Raw genomic sequence first — 27785 nt, forward strand, 5'->3', positions numbered from 1 at the left:
TTAAATTGGCCACATGTCCAGGATTGTTCCCTGCCTATGGCTTGAAATGCTCCAGCATCCTCAATATGACATTTGGTTTGGAAAATGGATGGATGGATGCCTTTAAATTACACATTTATCTGAGTAAAACACTTACACAAAGGCTGGTCACTGGGTAAAATGCATTTTAAAAAATCCTAATAAGATCAAAATAAATAGTTTCCAAACATCCCATATATAAAATCTTGAGGGAAAAGCAAATTAAATGGTGAGTTGAAAATCCTGTCATGCACAGTCAGGAAATTCTGCATGATCTTATGTAAGTCCCTCATTCACTCCCTCAGTTGAATAGATGACTAGTGGCACAAAGTGCTTCACATGAGAGAGATTTTGCAGATACATGCACATTTACACACACATGCTCATACCGGCATACACTCACGCTCAGAGCCATTAGTGAAATGGCACATTTCTGCAGCCAGAGCTTCATTAAGATAATGTACGCCTGTGTGTGTGGCTGCTCTGTGCCTCAGTAATTAAAGCTTTTTTATTATTATTATTATTAGTATCAGTCCTCTTGGATGCAGCCCAGTCCCTGGTGCTTTCCACAAGCCCGCTGCCAAGAGAAGCTGAAAGAGAAGCAAAATGTGAGAAAACTTTGTTTGAAGGATGTTACTCATTTACCAAACTTGAATTGTCTTTTTTCACAGAGCACGTTTAAGTTCAAGTCAGAAAGCGACATCCACCTGGCTGAGCACCATAAGCAGGTTTTGTATGATGGGAAGTTGGCCAGCAGCATTGCCTTCACCTACAACGCTAAAGCCACCGACGCACAGCTGTGCCTGGAGTCCTCGCCCAGGGAAAACTCCTCCATATTTGTGCACTCGCCACATGCCCTAATGTTGCAGGTCGGTTGTTTCTCTTACACGCAAATAACATAATGTTTATCACTGCTGTTGTTCACTGATTCTTGAGGACTGAAAAAAAATAAAAAAATAAAAACGGGCTACAGAACTGAAAAGAATATTTATGTAGAGAGGGAATGGTTTGGAATAATTCATTAAACAAAATGTGTATTTCGGTTTCGGTGCAACTTCCTGTTCCTCTATTTTATTTTTATGTGAAAAGTGTTTCAATGTTGAAAAATAGCCATTTAATCACACATTTATTTAGGACACTCTTAAAAACAGTATATTTATAATTTGGGTAATGGCATTGACATATTATGGTTGTAACACAGAAAATATAAGCACAATGGTATGAGAAACTGTGCTATATTGTGTGAAATGTGCTATATTGTAAGGCTAAATGGCTTTTTTAGGCTCAACATGTTGCTTATCATTGTCATACAACTGATTATAATGCACATTATATTGTATACTGTATTCATATATAATGCATTATGGCCTTCTAAGAAGATTTTCCAGAAAACGCTTTATATTCAGTTTTCTAATAAGTCATTTTTGCATGTGTATGCAGGATGTGAAGGCTATCGTCACTCACTCCATCCACAGCGCCATCCACTCCATTGGAGGAATCCAAGTTCTTTTCCCGCTCTTCTCACAGCTGGACTACAGGCAACCCAACGACAGCCCTGTGGAGACAACCGTCTGGTGAGTATCGACCATACAGACTGCAGATCCACTGAGCTAAATTTAGAATTTCAACACTCAGAGTTCAGTAGATTTTTTTTTTTTTTTACTTATATTGATAATACAGTGAGGAAAATAAGTATTTGAACACCCTGCTATTTTGCAAGTTCACCCACTTAGAAATCATGGAGGGGTCTGAAATTTTCATCGTAGGTGCATGTCCACTGTGAGAGACATAATTAAAAAAAAAAAAATCCAGAAATCACAATGTATGATTTTTTAACTATTTATTTGTATGATACAGCTGCAAATAAGTATTTGAACACCTGAGAATCCAAAGATTCTCTATTGGGTTTAGGTCTGGAGACTGGCTAGGCCACGCCAGAACCTTGATATGCTTCTTACAGAGCCACTCCTTGGTTATCCTGGCTGTGTGCTTCGGGTCATTGTCATGTTGGAAGACCCAACCTCGACCCATCTTCAATGCTCTAACTGAGGGAAGGAGGTTGTTCCCCAAAATCTCGCAATACATGGCCCCGGTCATCCTCTCCTTAATACAGTGCAGTCGCCCTGTCCCATATGCAGAAAAACACCCCCAAAGCATGATGCTACCACCCCCATGCTTCACAGTAGGGATGGTGTTCTTGGGATGGTACTCATCATTCTTCTTCCTCCAAACACGTTTAGTGGAATTATGACCAAAAAGTTCTATTTTGGTCTCATCTGACCACATGACTTTCTCCCATGACTCCTCTGGATCATCCAAATGGTCATTGGCAAACTTAAGACGGGCCTTGACATGTGCTGGTTTAAGCAGGGGAACCTTCCGTGCCATGCATGATTTCAAACCATGACGTCTTAGTGTATTACCGACAGTAACCTTGGAAACGGTGGTCCCAGCTCTTTTCAGGTCATTGACCAGCTCCTCCCGTGTAGTTCTGGGCTGATTTCTCACCTTTCTTAGGATCATTGAGACCCCACGAGGTGAGATCTTGCATGGAGCCCCAGTCCGAGGGAGATTGACAGTCATGTTTAGCTTCTTCCATTTTCTAATGATTGCTCCAACAGTGGACCTTTTTTCACCAAGCTGCTTGGCAATTTCCCCGTAGCCCTTTCCAGCCTTGTGGAGGTGTACAATTTTGTCTCTAGTGTCTTTGGACAGCTCTTTGGTCTTGGCCATGTTAGTAGTTGGATTCTTACTGATTGTATGGGGTGGACAGGTGTCTTTATGCAGCTAACGACCTCAAACAGGTGCATCTAATTTAGGATAATAAATGGAGTGGAGGTGGACATTTTAAAGGCAGACTAACAGGTCTTTGAGGGTCAGAATTCTAGCTGATAGACAGGTGTTCAAATACTTATTTGCAGCTGTATCATACAAATAAATAGTTAAAAAATCATATATTGTGATTTCTGGATTTTTTTTTTAGATTATGTCTCTCACAGTGGACATGCACCTACGATGACAATTTCAGACCCCTCCATGATTTCCAAGTGGGAGAACTTGCAAAATAGCAGGGTGTTCAAATACTTATTTTCCTCACTGTATGTCATTTATACAGTACTGTGCAAAACTCTTAGGCATGTTAAGAGAATATTCTACTTTGTAATATTAAGAGGCTCGCTAAATACACTAAACAGTATACTAAATACACTACTGTTCAAGGTTTGGGGCCAGTAAGATTAATTTTAAGATTCAAGGACGCATTCAATTGATCAAAAGTGACAGTAAAGATATTTATAATTTTACATAAGAATGATTTTCTATTTCAAATAAAAGTTTTGTTTAACTTTCTATTCATCAGAGAATCTTGAAAAAAAAACAACAAAAAAACAGCATCACTTTTTTCATCATTGATAATAATAGGAAATGTTTTTTGAGCAGCAAAGCAACATATTAGAATGATTTCTGAGGGATCATGTGACACTGAAGACTGGAGTAATGGCTGCTGAAATTCGTCTTTGGTATCACAAGAATAAATCGCATTTTAAAATATGTTAAAATAGAAACAGTTCTTTTTAAATTGTAATAATATTTCACAATATTACTACTTTACTGTTTTTTCAATCAAATAAATGCATCCATGGTGATCATAAGAGACTTCTCTCAAAAACATAAAAAATCTTGCCTACCTCAAACTTTAGAACGGTACTGTAAACTTTTTTTAAACTTTGAAAAGTTAGCCTTTTTTTGTTTGTTTGTTCTTAGTTTGTTCTGTTGGATCTGTTTGAAACCACACCAACACAGAAACATTGGCTTAACCAGTGGTGTGAGTTTGGGGAGCTACCAATATCTCAAAAACTCCACCAGTCGTTATTGAGAAACCTGTTTGAAAACAGTCATTATTTGTATTGTAACTGTAGAAGTAATGTCTACATGGCCCTCTCAAAACTTGAGTCCAAAGCTTCTAGTTTTGCATTTGATAATAAGTTAGTGCCATAATGTAGACTGAAACTCAAGTCAGTCACTGTCAGGAACGTCTGCCATGAATTATAAATAGAATCTGTCATTCTCGGATAGAAATAGAGCGTGACAGAAAGAATGTTGGATTTTGAGAGATTTATGTTCATATAGACACTAGACCGCTCAAGGAGGGATGGGAGGCTGGTATGGCCGTACCCTCATTTCTCAGGTCACCGTGTGGTTCTGCTCTGTGAGCTCACAGGCATGGCGAGTAGATTAGAGATCAGCAGTGAGCTGGCAGGCATAATCAGCGGAGCAGAGGTCTGTGGGGTATCGATCAGTGGTAATGTTCCCCGCTGGGGTTTACAGTCTGCGGGGAGATGGGTGAGGTCACAGGCCCATCCGTCGGCTTATGGCAGTTCAGAAAGAGACATTTCATCAGCAATCTCATCACCTCAACAACATCATTTAAGAAACCTAGACATAATTCGTGCTCGCTGTTTATATCGCTTCTAGGGAGGGGAACCATCATTATGAGTGTGTGTGTGTGCTGTACATTTTTATGTATAAATATATATTATTTTGTCCTTGAGGTGTCCCTAAACATTTATCTACCATATGAAATGTAATGAATATTGAGCTGTGATTAAGTTGTTGTCCTGCAGATATGTTGAGCCTTGGTGCTCATGTTAGAGATGCAGGTTCAAACTCATTACACATTGTATTCTAATACCATTCTCTCACAAAAGCTACATATTTAAATACATTTTTTTCATTTACTCTTGCAGTGCCACTCTCCTCGCTTTCCTAGTGGAGTTGTTGAAGAGTTCAGTAGCCATGCAGGAGCAGATGTTGGGCGGAAAAGGCTTCCTGGTCATTGGCTATTTGCTAGAGAAGGTAAGATAGCCGTCCACTCATTTATTATAAGTTATAATTACTTTTGGCCAACATTGTGTTTGATTCAAACTTGCACTAGTATAGCTTGCATCGTGGCCTTGTCCCATAACCAAAAGCTTTTGTCCCCTGTCTAGCATTTCTGTTAATAAAAAGTATTAAAAGCCTGAAATACACAATCTGTCTCACCTCCCATGCTGTCTCTCTCTCTCTCTCTCTCTCTCTCTCTCTCTCTCTCTCTCTTCATCAGTCTTCTCGGATACACATCACCAGGGCGGTTTTGGAGCAGTTTCTGTCCTTTGCCAAGTATCTTGATGGGTTGACACATGGAGCTCCTTTACTGAAGCAGCTATGTGATCACGTTTTGTTTAATGCTGCCATCTGGATCCATACACCAGCTAAGGTGAGCTCGTCCCACACGTGAAGAGTCACGTTTCACATCTGTCCATTGTTGTTAAATGTTGCAATCCCCATGGATTAGCCATTGGTGTTACTTTTTAAATAATATTTCAAAGGATTGCAGTATGTTACACTAGCTTCCAAAAGTCTTGAAAGATTTGAAAGTTTTTGAAAGAAGTCTCTTATGCTCACAAAGGCTGCATTAAACAGTAAAAAGCGTAAAATTTTGAAACATTATTACAATTTAAAATAGAATTTTTCTATTCTATATATTATAATACAGTATATGTCATTTATTCCCATGATGGCAAAGCTGAATTATCAGCAGCCATTATCAGTCTTCATTAACTGTAATGTTGATGTGGTGCTTAAAGTGGAAATGAAGAGGTCTAATTAACATTATTTAGTAAATGGATTTCCACTCTAATCAAAAATTATACAACAAACACGATAAATGTAACCATTTAAAAGAAAAAAAAGAGATGTTTTGCAATAGCTTTTGTAACAGTACTTCAACCTGTTGACAGACTGCTTCATTTCCACTTTAAAAAACATTTCTTCTTATTATCAATGTTAAAAACAGTAGTGATGCTTAATATTTTTGTCGAAACTGACACATTTTTTTGTGTCACATTTTAACTTCTCTATGATAAATAATAAATTAATAAATGTCTTTATTTTCACTTTTGTCAATTTAATGTTATTGTAATTTAAACTTTTGAATGGTAGTATACATGTATTTTACAGGTATTTTCACATTGTATTTAAATGCAAAGGATCAGTGTTTTATTACATTTTCAAATAAATGTATAGATTTTCTACATAATAATATTTTTTTTGTTTCAGTAAGAGAAACAAGTGAACATTGCAATAGATGCGATATATAGTCTTGATACCATCTGTGTACAATGGAACTACTAAAGGTCTTGTAAGTGAGGTGTTAGTGACATTGTAACCCAGTCAATCAGCTTACATTATGCATGCAGAACTTGATGACTGCTCAAAGCATATGCTTCTAGATATTTTTATCCACCAAGCTTACTGGGTGTGAAGTGTGTGAGAAAGCTTTGCATTCAAAGGCACTTGATTTACTTATTTGGAAAAAAAGTGCCTTTCCTCTACAAAAGCAGGCAGGCTCAATTATTGGATAATGACCTGGGAAACATGACCGCAGGATGAAACGATCGTCCTCTTTTGTTCCCTCACCCTTCCATGCGGAGGAGTGAATATCCCACAGCGACTACAGCCCTTTATGATAGAGAGAATGAAGAAACATCCAGAGGGAATGAAAAAGAGAGAGATAAAGTGAACGTTGGACTACAGGAAGCAGATATATGAAAGATTATTTCTATAGAAAAAAGAAAGAGGTTATTGCTAAAGAAGTTATAGCTCAGGTTTTTCGGATTGAGGCAGATTTCACACTTTTTAATGTTCTACCTTGTTCTGAAGGAAGAAATTGTTTTCAAATCCCTCAAAATTAATTAAAAACCACCCATAACACCTTAGCAAATGCATTGCAGCGAGTTTAGCTCAGGCACTACTTAAATGTTAAAGTGGATTCAGCTTGTCATAAAGAGGTCCTCGTGGTCTTTGACCTGCTTGCATATAAAGCTGTAATTTAGTTTGAGGGGAAATGTCCCCATGATATTGACCTGAATCAGCAGGCTGGGTCAACATGAGATTAAACGCACTGATAAAATGTGGTTTCCACGGCAGCATCATTAAGCCTGAGCCTAATTACAGTAGCATGTCCATGTTGATCAGTGTAAGAAGTGACTGTGTGTAATAAGTGTGTGTGTATATGTCTGAGGTTCCCAAAGGGATAGCTTTAAGAGAATCGTTAAAAAAAATAAAAAAAAATCTGTAACCCAGATGTGTTTTTCATACGTATTTGTTGACTCTTGGAAAGTTTATCAGTTGTTCCAGCTAAAGGAAGAGTAGGATAATATACACTACCATTCAAATGTTTGGGGTTAAATAATACATTTTTTAGGTAAATCACTTTTATTTAGCAAAGACGCAGTAAAAGTGGCAGTAAAGGCATTGATAATGTAACAAAAAAATTATATTTCATATACATGTTGTTCTTATGAATGTTCTTTTCATCAAACAATTATGAAAAAATGTATCACGGATTATTAATATTATTTATATTGATAATAATGAGAAAATTCAGCTTTCCCAGCACAGGAATAAATTATATTTTAAAATATATTCAAATGTCACGGTATTTTTATCCTTGGTGAGCATAAGAGACTTCTTTCAAAAACATAAAATTATCCTACCGACCCCAAACTTTTGAATGATAGTGTATGTGGTGACTATATTTTAAGGTGTTATTCACAATATAGCATATTCACAACAGCCTTGACTGCCTTAATTGCTATTTTAATTGCTAAAATATATTTAAAAAAAATATTGTTTTTATTTAAAAATTAAAAAATGTAAAAAAAAAATAATTTAAACAATATATTATAATATTAAGGACAAAAAGTTTATTAAAATGTTTTATTTAGCTAATTATTTTAATACATTAAAAATATATTTTTTTTATTTTGTAATTTAAAAAATTATAATTTTTATTTATTTTATAATATTCGTAAAAGAAAATTAAGTGTCATCCTTCCAGTAGAACAGAACAAATTTAAAAAATTATAATTTTATTTTATTTTATAATATTCGTTAAAGAAAATTAAGTGTCATCCTTCCAGTAGAACAGCTCTATAAGCAGATATATGAAAGATTATTTCTATAGAAAAAAGAAAGAGGTTATTGGTAAAGAAGTTATAGCTCAGGTTTTTCGGATTGAGGCAAATTTCACACTTTTTAATGTTCTACCTTGTTCTGAAGGAAGAAATTGTTTTCAAATCCCTCAAAATTCATTAAAAACCACCCATAACACCTTAGCAAATGCATTGCAGCGAGTTTAGCTCAGGCACTACTTATATTTTCCTTAAGAAAATGTTAAAGTGGATTCAGCTTGTCATAAAGAGGTCCTCGTGGTCTTGCTTTCTCATTTTTAGTAAGTCTGTATTGACCAATCAGCATCTAAGACTGGAACGATCCTTTTTACTATTACCCTTTCAGCCCATTTTAAATTGTGATCCACTGTGTGTTTTCCATATCTCAGGTTCAGCTTTCCCTCTACACGTACCTGTCGGCCGAATTCATTGGCACTGCCACCATCTACAGCACCATCCGCAGAGTGGGCACGGTCCTGCAGCTCATGCACACACTCAAATACTACTACTGGGCCAGCAACCCTCTGGAAAGCAGCGGTATCACCCCTAAAGGCCTCGGTGAGTGCTCAAACATGCATCTACTTGCAGTGTTTACAGCCATATGTGGATCCTGAACAGTTGCACTTTGTTGACAGGGTAAGGTATCAAAATTGGCCTAAATGAATCCCTAGATATTGAGATCTCATGTTCATTTTGATTTTAACAAAACAATATACCACAGAGGAGATACACGTTCTGGGAACAGCTGAGCAGTTCAGAAGTCCACACACATGCTAGCCGGTTGTGGCAGGGTGGAGCGTGTGTCTACAAAAAGACAGCTAGCGATATTAAGTGTGAATAAATCTTGAAACACAGCCCACTCCATTTCCCCCCCTCTGTCTCAGTCTATTTTCGTATCCTGTGCACTTTTGTGCCTCAGACTTCTGTTCTCTCTTCATTCTAAATCTTGTTTTTCTCTCAAGATTACATTCTCTCTGTCTCACTCTTGTTTTCAATTTTTCTCTCCCTTTCCCATTTTATCAGTCTCTTACTTGTCGCTGTAGTTTTTCTTTCACTTGTTTCTCCTTCATTTTTACTGTTTTCCCAAATGCCACATGCAAAATCTGTCAGTTTTTCCATCTGTTTGCCATCTCTCTCTTTCTCCTTCCTGGGCTGTCATTCCCAGAGGTGAGTCTCTGAGTTAGATAGATGGTGTAGTGAAGTGAATGATTTGTTGCATCCAACATGTCTAACAGCATCATGAGGTGTTTTACTGTCAGCTGCAGCATTAATTATCTGACATCATAAGAACTGCTCATTAGCTTCCCAATACAGATGATCTCAATCATCTCCTTGTTTAACCAAGCATATAACATTTTATTGTATATTAAGATGCACTGATATTAAACTTCTTGCCAATGCAAATAAGCCTATAGTTATTTTTGTATATGTCATGGCCAATAATCAATAAATGGGCAATATTACAGTTCTATACAGTTTTTTCTAAATAAATTAATTAAAAACAAAACACTGAGAAATAAAATCAATTGTTTTAAATGTAAATTTAGGCATCACAAGATGGCGGCTAAGGTTCAAAAGTCTGTAAGTGTGTTTTTGAAAGTAGTCTCTTATACTCACCAAAGCTTAATTTATTTGATCAAAAATACAATACACAATTAATTTGTGAAATATTATTACAGTTTAAAAAAACTTTTCCAATTTAACATATTTTAAAATGTGAATTATTCCTGTGATGGCAAAGCTGAATTTTCAGCATCATTACTCCAGTCTTCAGTGTCACATGATCCTTCAGAAATCATTATAATATGCTGATTTGCTGCTCAAAAATCATTTCTTGTTATTATCAATGTTGAAAACAGTTGTGCTGCTTAATATTTAGATTAAAAATATATAACTTGTTGAATAGAACATAATTTAGTTGAATTTACTTTTATATTTTTATATACTTATATAAAATATACTTTATTTATATACTTAATATATACTTATAATTGTATATTTTATATATTAGTATGCACTGATGCACTAAAATTCTAATCAATACATGTAAATTAAAAGCAAAACACAATATTTTAATGGTGAATTTAGTCATCACAACATTATAACATTCAGGATGAGAAATGGATATTAATTTTCAGTATTACATTTAGAATGCTTATAAAGATGAGCATAAGATAACGGCAAAAGTAATTTTATATGTAAAAATAGGGTAAATCATTTTTTGATATGCTGTGTGCATAAAAGCTGTGCGTGTTTTTCAGTTTTTGGATGTTGTCCATTCTCTTCTATTATATTTATATAGCGGATGTGTTGATCCATTTAGACAAGCCTGTAGTTGCATTTCTTTCTTCCCCTCCCCGTGTACTTCAGATAGCACTGTGACTTGTGGCTGCTTATCTCTGTTAGATGCAGAGCCAGTGTCACCATGGCAACCCCATTGCCCTTCCCATGATGCTGCATGGGTCTGTCACATTGTAGAGTGTGTTTGTTTCCATGTGATGTACTGAAGTGTTCATTTTGAATCCTTTTAATCTGTTTAGTCTTAATTGGATTTTAAAATCCAGGCGATGTAAAAGTATAAATGTAAATTAACAAACTTTTGGTCAACAAAAACAGCCTTAATCTAATTCTAATTGCATTTCACGAAGGATTAATTTGCATAGCTGTTACATGGATTCAAAGTCATTGACATACACTGTAAAAAATTACAGTATATGATCAATAAGTTATGACAACACATGTTTTTACATTGCTAAAACTTTTTTTTATAAGTTATACAAGATTCAACTATTTTTTAAGTCAGTTTAATGTGATTTAAGTTGAAATGACTTAAATATGCATGTAGATTGTACTTAAAAATAAGGAAGCAATTTTTTTACAGCGTATGTTTTGTCGTATTCTTGCAAATGCCACAGATCTGTGATGATAACAGGAAGCATGGATTGATCTTCTTAACTGACCTTGCTTTGACCCTTGTGATGCTGTGTGGTGGTCATCACGCTGAATGCTGTGAGACACACATGCACTGACCCAAAACAGATCTGTCCTTCCAGATCTCTAGAAGAGCACAGTCTACACACCCGGTCATCAATTCTCTCACTGCACCAAATCACTGCAGCTGGGAAAGGTCAAGGGATATACCTGGCTACAAATAGACCTTGACCACGTTCATAGCGTACAAATCCTCACTGCCACAGAGCATTTGTGTATGTAACTACACACGGAGTACAGAACTGCACCACAAGGACATTGACGACACACACCAACACACACTTGATGTGGGGATGAACATGGCTTGAGATGGGAAAAGCCGCTGACCTGCTTCATTACATCACACGCATGCACTGAGCTGCGGCTTTTCATATAGGAAGCGATGTGAATTTTTTATGGCAGCTTTGTAACGTCTGTGCACCGCATGTTCAATAAAAGATGAGGAGTGCGTTTGTGTCTGTTTGAGAAAGATAGTGAGGGATTGTAAGAGAAATAGGTGGTTGTGTGGTTTGGAAATGGGGTTGGTGTGTCGTTTAGGGGCTTGTATTCCCTAAGCTGCGTCTTAAGTGCTGTTTTTCTTGTGTGTTGTGTGTCACTGTACTATATTCAGTTTGAACCCATCGTAAGAAACCTGCAGCTTTGAACTGCGGCTTTTCCCTCGTCCCTGAAAAATGAAACAAGTAATTCCTTACAAGCTCCGGGTTTTAGTTTGTTCATTAATATGAGTCACTAGAAAAACATGTTAGTTTTTTTTGGTTGTCAGTTTTGGGAAATATTCAAAGAGAGTGACACATTTTATAACGTCAGCTCTGCTAAATATGTTTTTTTTTAAATAAAAATTGCATAAGGCATTTTGCTTGTTTTTTGGTTAATTGATGATGACTAATAGCACATTTTAAAGGGGTGGTATAACGCCCTTTTCACAAGATGTAAAATAAGTCTTTGATGTCCCCAGAGTGTGTATGTGAAGTTTTAGCTCAAAATACCCCACAGATATTTTTATATAGCATGTTAAAGTTGTCACTTTTTGAGGGTGAGCAAAAACGCACCTTTTTGTGTCTGTTCCTTTAAATGTAAATGAGCTGCTGCTCCCGGCGCAGAGGGCGGAGCTTCAAGAGCTCATGTCCTTTTATCTCACACAGACATGCACTGGACATTTCAAAAACTTTTAGCCTTTTATGTTCAAACCGAAGTCAGAAAGATGGAGAGACTCGAGAAGAAGTGACAACATTTAGACAACATTTCTGAATGGTTAGTTGGTGAATTTATGTAGCTTATGTGTAGTTATCTTCTAGTCATTGATTAGCATACTCTGTCTTGATAATCTATAAATCGTGTTCAGGGGGTGGAATTTATGTAAATTCTAGGGTTGGTGATGTCACTAACCCGGGAGGAATGTCGTGTAGTCTCTACCAGCCGTTTGTTGTAGTCCTTAAAAAGCGATTTCTTTAAAAGCAAATATCTTCCTTTGCTTTGAACTTTGAGCGTTGTAACTTAGCAGATGCTGTTTATGCTCAGACAGCAACATTACACACTAACTAAAGTTAAAAAAGTGAAATCATAATCAACCACCCCTTTAAGCATCTCAGGTTTATATAAATGCCATACGCAGGTGTTTATTAAGAGTTTAGATGTGTGCAACCGATGTAATGGACCACTTGCACTGAGCTTCGTGACGCACTTCTGTTTGGAAATAGTACAGTACGTCTCACTTATATCCGGTTATGTTTACTTTCAATGTACTGTGGTCAATGAGTTGAACAAACGCCACCTAAAATTAGTGTCCGCAATAAGATTTAAAAATGTGGCAATTTTTATTGACAGGAGAAGGTATATTCTGATGTTTACTGTGTGCAGAATTTTCCAAACTTATCGGAACATGAAGTTTTTAATCAAACCCAAGCCGATCTGAGAAGCAGCGGGTGTTAAAAATACACCATTATTTCACCACAGAGTGTCAGTGTTCATCTAAACTAGTGACCGCGACGCTGAAGTGTATGAGAACAGATGAATAACATCAGTACGAACCGCGAACATTTTAATGGTCAACATTTATCCTTTTAATAGTCAATTTCATTTAAAAATGTAAACCCAGCAGGAATGAAATGTCAGAGAAAAAAAAAACTGTTAATGAGAAGATGGGCATATAGGACTGCTGCAGCTTAGTGGATAAATATATTTAGCCTATTTATTATTCATAATGCACAGTTGGTAAGAAAATATATTTATAGTAACATTTCAGCAGGCTCAAGATAATTAATACAGAGATCATTATTTATTGTTTTAATCAGTTGGCAGCCATAAAACAGTGATAATCTGCATTCTCATGTATGTAGGTGCGCTGAACGCTCTAACCAGAAACTCCTGATATGTACTAACTAGAACGTGGAAGTAGTTGTGCAAGTAGTCTATTGTTGTAAATTACTGTGTTTTCTTACAGATGGTCCACGGCCCTCTCAGAAGGAAATTATATCCCTGCGGGCGTTCATGCTTCTTTTCCTCAAACAGCTCATTCTCAAGGTGAGACTGTACAAAATCACTATAGATTTTCGTTTTAAATCGTTTTTAAATATTTTTATTAAAATTTTTACATATTAAAAATGTGTGTGTATACATATATACTGTATGTGTGTGTGTATACTGTATGTTTTATATACATATATATATATGTGTATATATATATATATATATATATATATATATATATATATATATATATATAGTATATAGTATATATGTATGTGTGTGTGTATATATATACAGTATATATACATATACATACATAAATACATACATATGTATATGTACAGTACCAGTCAAAAGTTTGGAAACACTACTATTTTAATGTTTTTGAAAGAAGTCTCTTATGCTCATCAAGCCTGCAGTTAAAAAAAAAAAAAAAAAAAAAAAACAGTAATATTATGAAATATTATTACAATTTAAAATAATGGTTCTCTTTTTTAATATACTTTAAAATGTAATTTATTTTTGTGATGCAAAGCTGAATTTTCATCAGCAAGTACTCCAGTCTTTGGTGTCTTATGATCCTTCAGAAATCATTCTAATATGCTGATTTATGATCAATGTTGGAAACAGTTGTGCTGCTTAATATTTTTTTATAACCTGAGATACTTTTTTCAGGATTATTTGATGAATAAAAAGTTAAAAAGTACTGTATTTATTTAGAATAGAAATCTTTTGTAACAATATACACTACCGTTCAAAAGTTTGGGAACAATAACTATTTTTTTTAAAAGAAATTAGTACTTTAATTCAACAAGGATGCGTTAAATTGATAAAAGGTGATGGTAACGATTTATATTGTTAGAAATGTTTTTATTTTGAATAAATGCTGTTTTTATGAATAAATGCTGTTAACGTTTTACTCATCAATGAATCCTGAAAAAAGTATTCCAAAAAAATATATTAAACAGCACAACTGTTTCCATCATTGATAATAACTGAGTATCAAATCATCATATTAGAATGATTTCTGAAGGATCATAAGACACCAAAGACTGGAGTACTTGCTGATGAAAATTCAGCTTTGCATCACAAAAATAAATTACATTTTAAAATATATTAAAAAAAGAGAACCATTATTTTAAATTGTAATAATATTTCATAATATTACTGTTTTTTTTTGTTTGTTTTTGTTTTTAACTGCAGGCTTGATGAGCATAAGAGACTTCTTTCAAAAGCATTAAAAATAGTAGTGTTTCCAAACTTTTGACTGGTACTGTATGTGTGTGTGTGTGTGTGTATATGTATGTGTTATAAAAGTATTATATATTCATATATATATATATATGTGTGTGTGTGTGTGTGTGTGTGTGTGTGTGTGTGTGTGTGTGTGTGTGTGTATGTATGTGTGTGTTATAAAAGTATTATAGAAAGTATTATTTTAGTATTATATACACTATTTTTAATTGTGCATTTTATGTATTTTAATGCAATTATTGGTATATTACTATTTTTTATTCATCAAAGACTATATAGCATAGGAATAAATCATATCCCTGATGCATATTTTTGTAGTTAGACTATAATAAAACTTAAAAGTTACATTTTTGTAACATTCCATTTCATTTCTGCTTTGCTTGCTATGCGCATCAGTGCGTCACTTTGTTCTTCAAAACTGATTTTATTTGACACGTCATTGCAATGAATCAGGCAGCTTGAAGGAAATGCATTAGTTCCCAAGCAGTGACAGCCAGAAGACACATCTGCTTTGTCAAAATAACACAATTTATCCTAATTTTTCCCAGAAATTTGATCCGTTTTGTAAGGCAGTCATGTAGAAAATTTGTTTATTTGCCTTTGTTTGTTTAAAAACAACACAAACGGCCTGATGGGGCTAACACTGAGAGAGTTGCATTATGGATCATCTCTCGACACAAAGAAATATGTGTTTTGTGTGAACTCTAGGCTATTGTCCTGTTTTGGGAAGCACAATGTGGTTGCCAAGCAGCACGTTTTATTCAATTAGCCGTTGCCTTTTTGTTAAAATACCCAACTTAATTAACAGAAATTACATAAAACAGAAAAATGTAAGTATGTCTTCAAAAGGCAAAAAAATAATAGAATATTTCAAAGCCAATATCCATAGCATACAAGCGTGCCTTAAACCTTAAATATCAACAAAGCAAAACAGTGGAAATGTTCAAATTTAAAATGTGGATATTTCTATTTTTTAAATTACTATTATTAATTTCTTTATTGATAAAATAATTCACAACCTAGTAACGCTTGTTGTATGTTGTTTATATTTTTCATATGTTTGCATTCATTTATACTTTTTCAGAATTTGAATGCAGTATATCTTTTAATAAGTAATTGTAACCAAAGTTAAAATGCAGTTTTTCGCTGATTCCTTGTTACATCTAAAATGGCTTGTTTGTCATGTGTTTAATGCATTATACTTTTCAAAGGTGTAACAATGAATGGATACTGTAAGTATTATAATGTAATATAACTGTGGTTACAATTACTCATGAGATCATACAATGCATTATATATAAAAGCTTTCAGTAAAGTGTTACCAACATTTTTATCAAAAAATAAAATTAACACTGAGAATGGGTCTGCTTGTATCTAATATCGTGTGCTTTTTTTTAGGACCGAGGAGTGAAGGAAGATGAGTTGCAGAGTATATTGAACTACCTGCTAACCATGCATGAGGTAAAACTGATCAATAAACAGAGCAAAAGGTCTTATGGGCTCATTTTCTTTAGCCTTTATCAAACAGGCCGTGCTCCATGTTCTTGATGAAAAACAAGCTGCTTTAATCAGTCTGGAAGGCTGAAATGTTCACCTCAGGTGTCCGAAGTGCAGACGTCTTTGAGTCCATCAGAAAGGCACTAGTATTATCCTGAAAGCTGCATTAATGTTTTGATCGAGTCCCATGAAATTGCTGTAATGCACCATCTCTGCAGCCATTTGATTGAAAACACCAAATGAATCCTGAAAACTGCTAGTTAAGTGCAGGATTATATAACACCCAGACATTTGAAGGGTATCTAGTGGATCATTACCGTCTACTCTGGTGTGGTTCAGTGTTTGTTCATTTTTCTCTCCTATAGGACGAAAACATCCATGATGTGCTTCAGCTCTTGGTCGCACTCATGTCTGAACACCCCGCCTCCATGATCCCTGCCTTCGACCAGAGGAATGGAATACGGTGAGGCCTCAGGGACAAACGGCTCTTGCATGGTCTGGTTATGTAACTGAAATAGATTTGGTCTGTCACAGCTGCATCAATCGCATTTCCTCTTGCCTCACAACCGATCACAAGGGACCTAAGTGCTTATTTGAACTGCCTTCCCTGTGAATTCTTGTTTGATCTGCCCTCCCCTTATAACATTTTATTACTAGGGCTGCCAGTCGATTCAGATATGTAATCACAGTTATTCTCATCTTTTTTTGTGGTTAACCCTCTTTTTGAGGATAGACCTGAAAATGAATTTTACAGCTTAAAATATTGAATGCTTTGGAGCACACACTTCAGTTTGGTCTCTTTTTAAAGATGACACTTGGCAGATTGTTACTGAAGTGAAAAAAAGTGAACTATAGAATTTTACACTTGTTAAATTGAAAATACTATTTTCAGTTATTATATGAATTATATATTTTCCAAGACACTTTTTACTCCAAAACTGCGAGAAAAATCAAAGCCATGAATCTAAACAAGTTCCAAATTTCAGCTTGATATCTCAAAAAAAACAGCTTTTCAGTAAGATTTTGTTTGGGCGAAGTGCCAAAGGTTTCCACTAGATGAAATTAGTTTCCCATTCATTTCCAATGCGGTCATTTTTGACCATGAGGAGTAAATTTTTTTGGTGTGTGTGTGTGTTCACATAGCAGGTGCCAAAACCAAAGGGTTAAAGGGATAGTACACATTAAACTGCAATTTATGAATCTTTGATATTTCCTTTTCAGAGTCATCTACAAGCTCCTGGCCTCAAAAAGTGAGAGTATACGAGTCCAAGCGCTAAAAGTTCTTGGCTACTTCCTGAAACATCTTGGACACAAGTGCGTATTAATGATTAAAACATTTGTGTGAAGGATGTGTGGCTATTTTGACTTGTATATGAGCATACAAAGACCTTGGCTGGGTCATTCCTACTTTATGGTAATTTTTCATGACCCCGTCGTACTGGATATGTCTTAATATATTTTGTAAAATATTACGCTCACAATTTGAAGGTGGAAACCTCCAGAAATTTAATTAACTACACTACATTTTTTACTTCATTATGTTTTTACTACATCTGGTTTGAACAGATGATGCCATTTTTTCTTTTGTCCCCGGCGGCCTTCTAACATGAAAAACTGGCAAGGTATTTAGAAATCTGTTTTATTTTGAAATCTTTATCTTTTTTTGCTATTTATTTGTTATTTATTTAAATTTGTTTTTCTAATCGAAATGTTTTAAACAATGTGTTCAATTAGTAATTTGAAATCAAATTTTTAAATTTTTATTTTTCTGTGCCAAAATATTTTTTCAGCATGCAAGTCTTTTGTACAATCCCTTTAAATAACAAAAGCAAGTTCCTTAATGACATCATCCTCCAGGGACTATACTTTTTGGCGTTTTGGCCAACCATCCTCGGTTGGCCTCTCTCTCTCTCTCTCTCTCTCTCTCTCTCTCTCTCTCTCTCTCTCTCTCTCTCTCTCTCTCTCTCTCTCTCTCGCACCTAGATAGTGTGATCATGCTGTATACTGTAACTCTAACCAAAGAATGACAAGAAGGGAATAAAATGAATGCTTTAAATATTTATAAATTTGAACACGTTATTTTTGACAGTTCTATTAAAAACATGCCAAACTGATCTGAAGTCTCACTGAGCAATGGCTAACTTTAGCTCTTTATTTCTATCTTGTTAGACATGCTGTTAAGTTTCTTCATTTTAAGTTCTTGAGCTTCAGCAGCGCATATTTCTCAAAGTCTGGTACAGTATAACCTTTAATAGAAATATTCCCTTAGATTACAACACAGCCACATTCATGTTTTTTGTAGTTCAAACATGAACCTGCCCTTTCAGGAGGGGAAGAGAGCACATTTAGGGAATGAGTGTTCTGTAGCTGACAGGACGTGTTAAACGCACAGGCTGCTGCCAGAATAATCGTTCTGACAGAGCGTGTGTCCGGCAAGGCAGAGCTTTAGACAAGAGAAGATGATGCTACGATCATTATTCATCATTACTTTCCTGCTTACATATTAAATTAAATTTAAAAATCAAAGAAATATTTGCGCTTGTTTATTATCAAATCGTACATAAAATCTGGTTGATCCTGTTTCCTCATCTTCTCCCTTTAACATTTTCTGTTTTCTTGACTTCCCTAGGAGTAAAGGTGTCAAAATAACCAACATTTATTTAAAAAAATGCATAAAGGATAAAAAAAGAATAATAATCAGTGTTCATATCTCTGTTATTACAAATTTTTGGAAAGTTCAGCTGAATGTTAGACACGCCCACTTGCAGAACCGATGTCGTTTATTTGCATATCAATCTGTCATTTGCATATTCAGTCTTTTGTGTGTGTCTGAGAGGTGAATTAAATGCATTTGACCGGCAGTCTTTGTGCTGTCACGTCCCCTCCCCCTGACTGATGTGCTCGGGAATGCTGATGTCTCCGAGAGGCTGTAAGAGGGCCACTGACAGCTGTGTGTTTGTGTGCCCTTGAGGAGTGTGGTGTCACTTCTAATCGCATCAGTGTGCCAGTACCATGCACATCCTCATTGATCCTAATGGTGTGAAAGACTTGGGGGTAAAATTGAACCCGTGAGGGAGTTTTTGCCTGCCTTTGCATCGCCAATGTGACCGCAAACATCCTAGCACGTGCGCCTCTGATCTCACTTCCCCTGTGCTCTGTGTTGTGTGTCTGTGTACAGGAGGAAGGTGGAGATCATGCACACACACAGCCTCTTCACGTTGCTCGGAGAACGACTAATGATGCACACCAGCACTGTGACCATCACCACCTACAACACGCTCTACGAGGTATCAGCCTGTCTGTGTATATTTTTAGCAACACTTCCTATGATGCCTGTATGTAAAGCATTATAAATGTATTTTTTTAATGTTTATGTCGCTCTAGGCAATATGGCAGTTATCGTGAATGACATCAATTTAGAATCTTGCAAAACGAATCAAACGTTTTTAGTCACAAGTGCCGTTGGAGAAATGATCTATTTGGTTGTATGATTATAACCACCATGATTCAATTTGACCAGAAGAAATGTCCTTGATATTCATAGAAAAATGCAATTTAAAGTCTTATTATAACCATTGTAATCATTTATATCTTTTTATAAATATTTGTTGCCACAGTTATTAAAGCAATGAGCCAAAAGAGGCTGTCCATGCAGTGATTTTAGCTAGAGTAAAAGTGTTTTAAGCATGAAAAAGTGGATTATGTAACACACCAATGTTTAATAAACGGTTAATAAACAGATAATATAGTTTCATGCAATGTAGGAATAGGGCGTATTAATATAGAATATAATATATAATAACAATAACATTTTTATAACATTAATCAAATTTGTTTTCAAAATGTTTAATTGTTATTTTTTTTATGTTATTATTATTATTATTATTACGTGTTATGTAATTTTCTCTCTGAAACCTTACCTTATATATTTATAAGAATTATGATTATGTGTTTTTGAATAAAATGTGTATAAAACTGAATTCTGGTTTAATCAAACTGAATTTTGTCTGACATAGATCTTGACAGAACAGGTTTGCACTCAGGTGGTGCACAAGCCTCACCCAGAACCCGATTCTACAGTCAAGATCCAAAACCCCAGTGAGTGTCGTGTCTGTTGTTTGTTTCATTTCTAGGGTACTGCTCTGTACTTTTGTTTAAACTATGGTCTAAATGTCCAAACTCTTGTCCCTTTCTACATCTTCCTCTCTCTTTTTTCTTTTTGATTCTCTCAGTGATTCTTAAGGTTGTGGCTACACTGCTTAAAAGCTCTTCCCCCAGTGCTGAGCTGATGGAAGTGCGACGCCTCTTCCTGTCCGATATGATCAAACTCTTCAGCAACAGCAGAGAGAACAGACGGTAAGCCGTTTTCACACAAGTAGCGATCACTAAATCTGCGGGGGGGGTTTGTTGTCAAAAGTAAAAGTTTGATGTACAGTTTTTCATGTAGAAAACATTATGCTTAGAATATCAATGAGCAAACAATTCTATTATATTTTTAAAAAGCATTTTTAATTTGCAATTTGTATTTTGTAATATTTAGATTGTATATTTAGATTTTTCTCATCCAATTTGAGAAGGCAATTCCTCCCTTACCTCCTCTGAGAAAACACTCCAGACACATACAAACAAACCCAAATATTTATAGATAAACATGCATAAAAAATCACACGATTGTATGACACACAGCCATACAAATCTCCTTGTACATACAAACATTCCCACAGAAACCCAGACATTTGCAGACATTACAATATTTTTACACACGCAAGCTGTATGCAAACATCAAAAGCATTTAGCTTCACCCTCTCAGTGGGAAAGACGCTCCCTCCTATTAAATCAATTAGTGTCATAATTAATGCATTGAGGAATGAAGATTTGAAGTGGCATTCTCTCTGCATTGTTCTGTTTCATGGGTTCCTGCAGAGAGACTAAACCTGACTCTCACCTTTTCGACTCAGGTTTGCCTTATTTGCTCATTAGCAAGCTTTAGTTACTGGTGTGTGTGTGTGTGTGTCTACACACTTTTATCCTAAACAAGCCAATGGCGCACCATGCACCCAGGCCCACTCAGTCAGCTGCTGCCATGGTTACAACTGCATACCAAAATCGCAATGCATATTTTAGCATTGGTGAAGTGGGACTGCTTGTTTTCCTATAACAAGCCCTGCATTCTGAAGTGAGCAGACGTTTTGGGAATCTGAGATGGCAAGAGTGAAGGAAGAGTGAATGTGTTCCATGAATGAATTAAACATGGGGGTCATAATTAGGTCATGTGACAATAATAGAGTTTATTACTGTTTAAAATGTTTATAATTGCATAATGTGCTCTGTTTCACACACTATTAAAACAAAACAAAAAATATCCAATTGAATCACAACATTATAATGTACAGTATGAAAATGGATATTGATTTTGAAATTTGCTGAAGATTACATGTGTCATTAGTGTTTTGGAATATTAACTTCAAATAAGCAATTAGATTACCCGTCATTTTAATGTAAAAATAGAGGAAATTAGCAATATCCAGTATCTTCTGAAAACCACTAGTTTTCCATTAGAATAGTCACTGTTAAAAACAGAGCTTTTGACTCAGTTAACATTCTGCTGGAGTGAATAATTAGTCCGTTCCATCTAAATTGGCATTGTTGGTACCGTTGTAATGTGTGTGTAGGTGTCTGCTGCAGTGTTCAGTGTGGCAGGACTGGATGTTCTCTCTGGGCTACATTAACCCAAAGAACCCGGAAGAGCAGAAGATCACCGAAATGGTCTACAACATATTCCGAATCCTGCTCTACCATGCCATCAAGTACGAGTGGGGAGGCTGGCGTGTGTGGGTGGACACACTCTCCATTGCCCACTCCAAGGTCTGCAGCTTTAATCCCTTTTCTTGACATATTTAGTTTCGTTATTTCACATTTAATGGTTTTAATGCATTTATTATGTCTGTGAAGGATGAAACGGTTGTTATTTTTATATCTCCACTCTCTGGCCTTGTCTTTAGGTCATGTTCATGGTAATTGCATATGATTTTAGTTAAATGCAGATCAGCCTGTTTTTGCTTATTTGGATAAAGTGCAATGATCCTAATGATTCCATCTTATGGGGGAGATGCTAAGATAAATATCTGCTTGGAAAGTAAACCAACACCAAAGTACACTCACAACTACTACCCCTGACCTCTTTAGGTGACCTACGAAGCGCACAAGGAGTACCTGGCAAAGATGTATGAGGAGTACCAACGACAAGAGGAAGAGAACATCAAGAAAGGGAAAAAAGGTTCCGTCAGTACAATCTCCGGCCTTTCTGCCCAACCCGCCACTGTCAACGGAAACCTAGAGATCCGCGAGATTGATGACACATCTCAGACGCAAACACCGGAGAGTGAGGTGGACTATGGAGAGAACGCAGACTCTCGAATCCTGCTGGCTGAAGCCAAAGGCCCGGAGGGTGAAGCTGAACGGTCGGTCGCAGGGGTTCGCGTGGAAGTCCATGACTTGCTGGTGGACATAAAAGCAGAGAAGGTGGAGGCTACAGAGGTTAAATTAGACGATCTGGATCTGTGCCCGGAGGTTCTTGGAGGAGGAGTGGGCATGGAGAATGGCCCCTTGGTGGAAGTAGACTCGCTGTTGGACAGCGCCTACTGTGCAGCAGTTCACAAGCTCAATGGGAGCCTTGTCCCCAAAGAGGAGGAAAGCGTTGTGGTTGGTTTGACTGAAGACGATGGGAACCTGGGGCCTCTAATCACACTCGCAGATGAGAAGGACAGTGTTCCCAGCAACAATGGCTTCCTGTTCCCCAAGGTGGATGAGAAGCTGCTTCCCTCATTGGCGTCAACAGAGCCCCTGGTGCTGCCCAGCCCCGAACAGCCCCCTTGTTCAACAACTCCACATACTTCAAGTGCCAGTGACGACCTCAGCCTGTTGGCTCACATGACTTCTTGTGGTTCGGACCTGGTTCAAACCCCAAGTGGCCTAGCAGAGGATGATGGGTTTAAGTTGCAGAGCACCTTGGCGGACATCAGCACGCTGGCAGAGGCCGAGGCCCAGGCTGCAGCCAGGGCAGCAGAGTGTTTGGAGCAGGAGGTTGGGGAGGCCAGGGCAGGAAAGAGCGGAGGGGACGCAGCCAGCACTACTTCAGACACAGAGAGATCCGACGACGGAAAGGACAAAGAAATGAAGAAAATTCAGACCACAGCCACCACACAGGTTCAAATCACTGATTCTCTCTTTGATTTATCATTTTTATAGTTTGTCCACAAATGGCAACTCTTGGAAATGTTTACTCACCCTCATGTCATCAAACCTGTATGACTTACTTTCTTCTGCTGAGCAAAAAGAGATGTTAGGCATGATGTTCACAATGCTCTTTTTCATATTATGAAAGTACATGTGGATGGATGCTGTAGACCTTTAAATGACATAAAACCCACTGTAAAGTAGTCGATATGACTTTCAAGTTTTTTGAAATCATACAATAGCTTTCTGTGAGGTTCAGGCCGAGATTTAAATAATTATCGACTGAAATCTCATTCACACTTTTGAAATTTAAAACTGGTGCATTACATTCAATTAAGTGTTATTGTCGTCAAACCTTGCGTAACACATTTTTAAGTGCTATATTTCAATATACAGGGTGCCAAATCCTGCTTCTGGAGAACCACCTTCCTGCAGAGTTTAGCTCCAGCACATCTGTCTGGAAGTTTCTAGTGATCCTGAAGACCATGATTAGCTGGTTCAGGTGTGTTTAATTGGGGCTGGAGCGAAAACCCTGCTGAAAGGTGACCCTCCAGGAGCAGCACTGGACACACTGTACATTTACACAACTGAGATTTGTGATCTGAAGACAAGGGGAAGATCTAGAAGATCTCCGTTTGTGTTCCACTGAGGACAGACAGTTAAATGGGTTTGCAACAACATGATGGTGAGTAACCTACCCCTTTAAATAGGTTTCCACAACCTCAGTCTGGTTTAGAACCATAAAATTAAATAAACAAATTAATGGAAGACTAAACTAACAAGCAATCAGAGCCAGTTGCTTAGATGAATGATTTAACTGGTGCTTTCCTGCAGGCTCTTCATGGACGTATGTCAAGTCAGATGGAAAGGGACCTCCGTGTGGATCTGGGCTTCCGAGGCATGCCGATGACAGAGGAACAGAGGCGGCAGTTCAGCCCCGGCCCTCGCACTACCATGTTCCGTATCCCAGAATTCAAGTGGTCGCCCATGCATCAGCGCCTTCTCACTGACTTGTTGTTCGCCCTGGAAAGTGACGTACACATGTGGAGGAGGTATGAGGGTTTGTGTCCTTCAGAAATGACAGCGTGCTCCCAGATGAACATCTTGAGTTGGTCCTGGAAAAAACATTCCTGATCCGCATCCCCAACCCTACTCCTTTCCCTATCCTTGAAACCTGATTGGTTGAAACGAATGTTGTTCCAGGACCATCAACAAGGATGTTATAATGTAATTTTCTCTAACCTCTTTTGAGTTACTTGACAGTAAAATGCTGAAAAGATGAATATGTTGCATACTTTTTACATGCTCTTGCCTCACTGCTGTCTTTCTTTGTTCTCTCTTTCTCTCAGCCATTCTACAAAATCTGTCATGGACTTCGTAAACAGTAACGAGAACATTATATTTGTCCACAACACCATCCACCTAATTTCTCAGATGGTTGATAACATCATTATAGCGTGTGGTGGGATCCTGCCCTTGCTCTCTGCTGCCACCTCCCCATCTGTAAGTGGCACATAATCGCCCCCTAGTGGATGTTCACATCAGTACAACAACTTTGAATTATAAAACCACTTTTAGTGGCAGGTTTTACTTTTTTTTTGGTTGAAAGGGATGTAATGGGAACATTTAGAGTCTTCTAGAAGAAAAAAGTTGTTCCTGTTCTAGTCCCCGAATATTGCTGAAAGTTATAAATGAGGGTGACAATGCATGTCTCATCTTATACTTATGAGGTGCTATCACTAGGACGTATTTCAAGAGTAAGAGTGCTGACTCCAGATCAGTATTTCTTTTACACACAGAAACATCATTGAGTGCTGCTGATGGCAAATTGTGTCTTACCCCGGCCTGAGATTCTTATCTTAAATGTGAACACAATCCCTAATTTTGCCACTTTCTTCTCCTATGTTCTTTGACATCTTACCTGCAACCTTTATTAGCCATCTTTTTGTGCTCCTTTTGTTTGTCTGTATTGTCTCTAATTCCTTACTTCCCCCCTTCCCTCTAATTCTCTCTCTGTTTCTCTCTTTTTTGTCTTTTTTGTTTTGCATGTACAGAGTTCTAAGGTTAGTGCGAACCCTGTAAGTTCCAATTAATTTATTCTTCTCTAATGTTCACAGCATTTATCTTTTAACGTTACATTTTAATATCACTAATATCACAGTCCACGGTTTAAAATGTATGATCCATTTCAGATCATTTCCATCTTTTTCAGACTCAGACTATGTCTTTATTTATTCATTTGAATCTCAGAAATGTTATTAATTGTGTATTAAAGTTGTTTATGTTGTGCTGACCAACATCCCTATCTTCTTGGACTATAGAGGTATTAGAAGTGCAGCATCATGCAAGTTTTTAGTTACATAGAAATGCGATATTTGCTGTCAGCCATGATTAATTTATTCTGTAAGCAAAGGTGTCCAATAAGTAGTCAGTTGTATCTGGCTGGTCATGTGATTTCAAAATGGCCCCTTGTTAGTAGTTAGTGAACATGATTTTAAACACATTTTATTACTATTTAAGTGCTATTTATCTCTTTGTTTTACTCTTTTAATTAGTAAAACAAACTGAATGCACCTTGGGATTGAGATTATTGATAAGAGATTATGGATATATTATAATGCAAACTAATCAGTATTGATCTTTTACATGGTCTATATATCATCACTTTAAGTGGTCATATCTGATAAAAGCAGCTTATCACACCTCCCATATGTTTGTGTTTCATCATCATAGTCTGTTATTCATGACAAACCTTCGCAAATACACATATACTGATGTTAAATTGCATTAAATGAATGAACACACTGTGGTGCTGTGCTAAACCCCCCCAGCTCTATTGGTCCTTTAATAAGGGTCTTTATTAAATGTCAACTTCATTTGTTCCCCTCTGTGTTGATCATAAAGACACAAGGAAGTTCTTGCTTACAGAAAGGGGCAAAAAGCAATGAAGTTAATAGCCTGCCAGGAAGCTCTGGCACAGGGGCAGAGGTTGGTCTGAGCTGTTGCTCCTATACATACCCACAATGCACCGCTGCGTGACCTCTGTATCCACCACTATTATGTCTCCTAGCAACGAGCATGTTCCCAGTTTTCAACATCAATTGTGTTATTTTCAGCACTCTACTCTGGTCACTACACTTAGGGTTTTAAGTCTGGTAGTAGTTCATATCTCCGTCACCCAATTTAAAAGTTATAATTTTTCAAAAGAGGCTTTTCAAAGAGTTTAAAATCATATTTGCCTCTGATAATGGTCCCGCATTTCTTTAAAACAAAACAGTGGGTGTCTGTTTGATATACCATGTAATTATGTCAAACTTTTGAAATTGATGTTGCAAAATGGTGATGTGTTCCTTGACCACTGCAAAAATCAACACCACCTGTTCACACTCAAATGGGTGTCACTCTGGTTTGAACACACTTCCCTCTGTGTGGTGTTTTTCTCAGCACCTTCCTCCCCACCACAGGCATTTAAATGTGTTTGAGAGGCATGTTTCATGTGAAGTTTGCCTGGCGTTATTGATTTGCTGTTATCACACAATTTTTTGTCCGTCAGCACATTTTTAACAGTAAAATTCTTTATAGGTGTGAGCATTACTCTGTGTTTTAGTCTTATAGTGTGCTTGTGTGTGTGTGTGTGTGTGTGTGTGTGTGTGTGTTTGTAAAAATGAATTGGGATATGTTTCTAAACATCTGGATTTCGATTATGTGTGTGTTTGTGTCAAAGACGGAGCTTGAGAATGTGGAGGCGACCCAAGGTATGTCATCAGAGACGGCGGTCACGTTTCTCAGCAGGCTGATGGCCATGGTGGACGTGCTCGTGTTCGCCAGTTCTCTCAATTTCAGCGAGATCGAGGCTGAAAAGAACATGTCGTCAGGGGGATTAATGCGTCAGTGTCTACGATTAGGTATGTATGATGAATCTTACCATGTGCAATTTAAAATATGTCCCTTGACTGAGTAAAGTAGTTTCAATGTAAGGTCCTTGTACCTTAAAGCTAAATTGTGTAATTTATGTGGAAATTAACTCAAACCATTGATATGAGTCACATCAAACAAACAGACCTGCAGTGTTTACCCTGCTCAAATGGCTTACTTATATTTTTGTCTCCATTATTAAGACCGAATAAGAGGAAGTATTTAAACATTAATTAAAAAATACACACCTCACCTTTAAAATGGGTTCAAAGCACAAAGAAAAAGCCAGGATGTGCATCTCAGTGCACTACCATTCAAAAGCTTGGGTTCAGTAAGATTTTTATTGTTTTAAAGGGGTCATCGGATGCACATTTTCCACAAGTTGGTATGATTCTTTAGGGTCTTCATGTAAAGTTT

The 27785-nt window shown here is 36.8% G+C and overlaps 1 protein-coding gene across 4 annotated transcripts in view; it reads left to right on the forward strand.

Moving 5' to 3' along the window:
* nbeaa (neurobeachin a) overlaps positions 1–27785 on the forward strand; it is a 138958-nt gene that overhangs the window by 78667 nt on the left and 32506 nt on the right. For 2 of the 4 annotated variants that reach the window (XM_084104023.1, XM_084104024.1), the window contains exons 9-26: positions 690–887; positions 1459–1592; positions 4764–4872; positions 5120–5272; positions 8399–8567; positions 13441–13520; positions 16119–16181; positions 16583–16680; positions 17439–17531; positions 19396–19504; positions 20234–20315; positions 20450–20573; positions 21890–22082; positions 22404–23423; positions 24288–24505; positions 24803–24956; positions 25508–25531; positions 27178–27358. In XM_084104023.1, the coding sequence (XP_083960149.1) occupies positions 690–887; positions 1459–1592; positions 4764–4872; positions 5120–5272; positions 8399–8567; positions 13441–13520; positions 16119–16181; positions 16583–16680; positions 17439–17531; positions 19396–19504; positions 20234–20315; positions 20450–20573; positions 21890–22082; positions 22404–23423; positions 24288–24505; positions 24803–24956; positions 25508–25531; positions 27178–27358 (3202 nt within the window). Of the gene's footprint in view, positions 1–689; positions 888–1458; positions 1593–4763; positions 4873–5119; positions 5273–8398; positions 8568–13440; positions 13521–16118; positions 16182–16582; positions 16681–17438; positions 17532–19395; positions 19505–20233; positions 20316–20449; positions 20574–21889; positions 22083–22403; positions 23424–24287; positions 24506–24802; positions 24957–25507; positions 25532–26357; positions 26442–27177; positions 27359–27785 lie in introns of all 4 variants that reach the window. The other 2 variants (XM_084104026.1, XM_084104025.1) reach the window with 2 other exon arrangements.

Source organism: Abramis brama (assembly GCF_963993115.1).
Source record: "Abramis brama genome assembly, chromosome: 25".
Lineage (NCBI taxonomy): Eukaryota > Metazoa > Chordata > Actinopteri > Cypriniformes > Leuciscidae > Abramis > Abramis brama.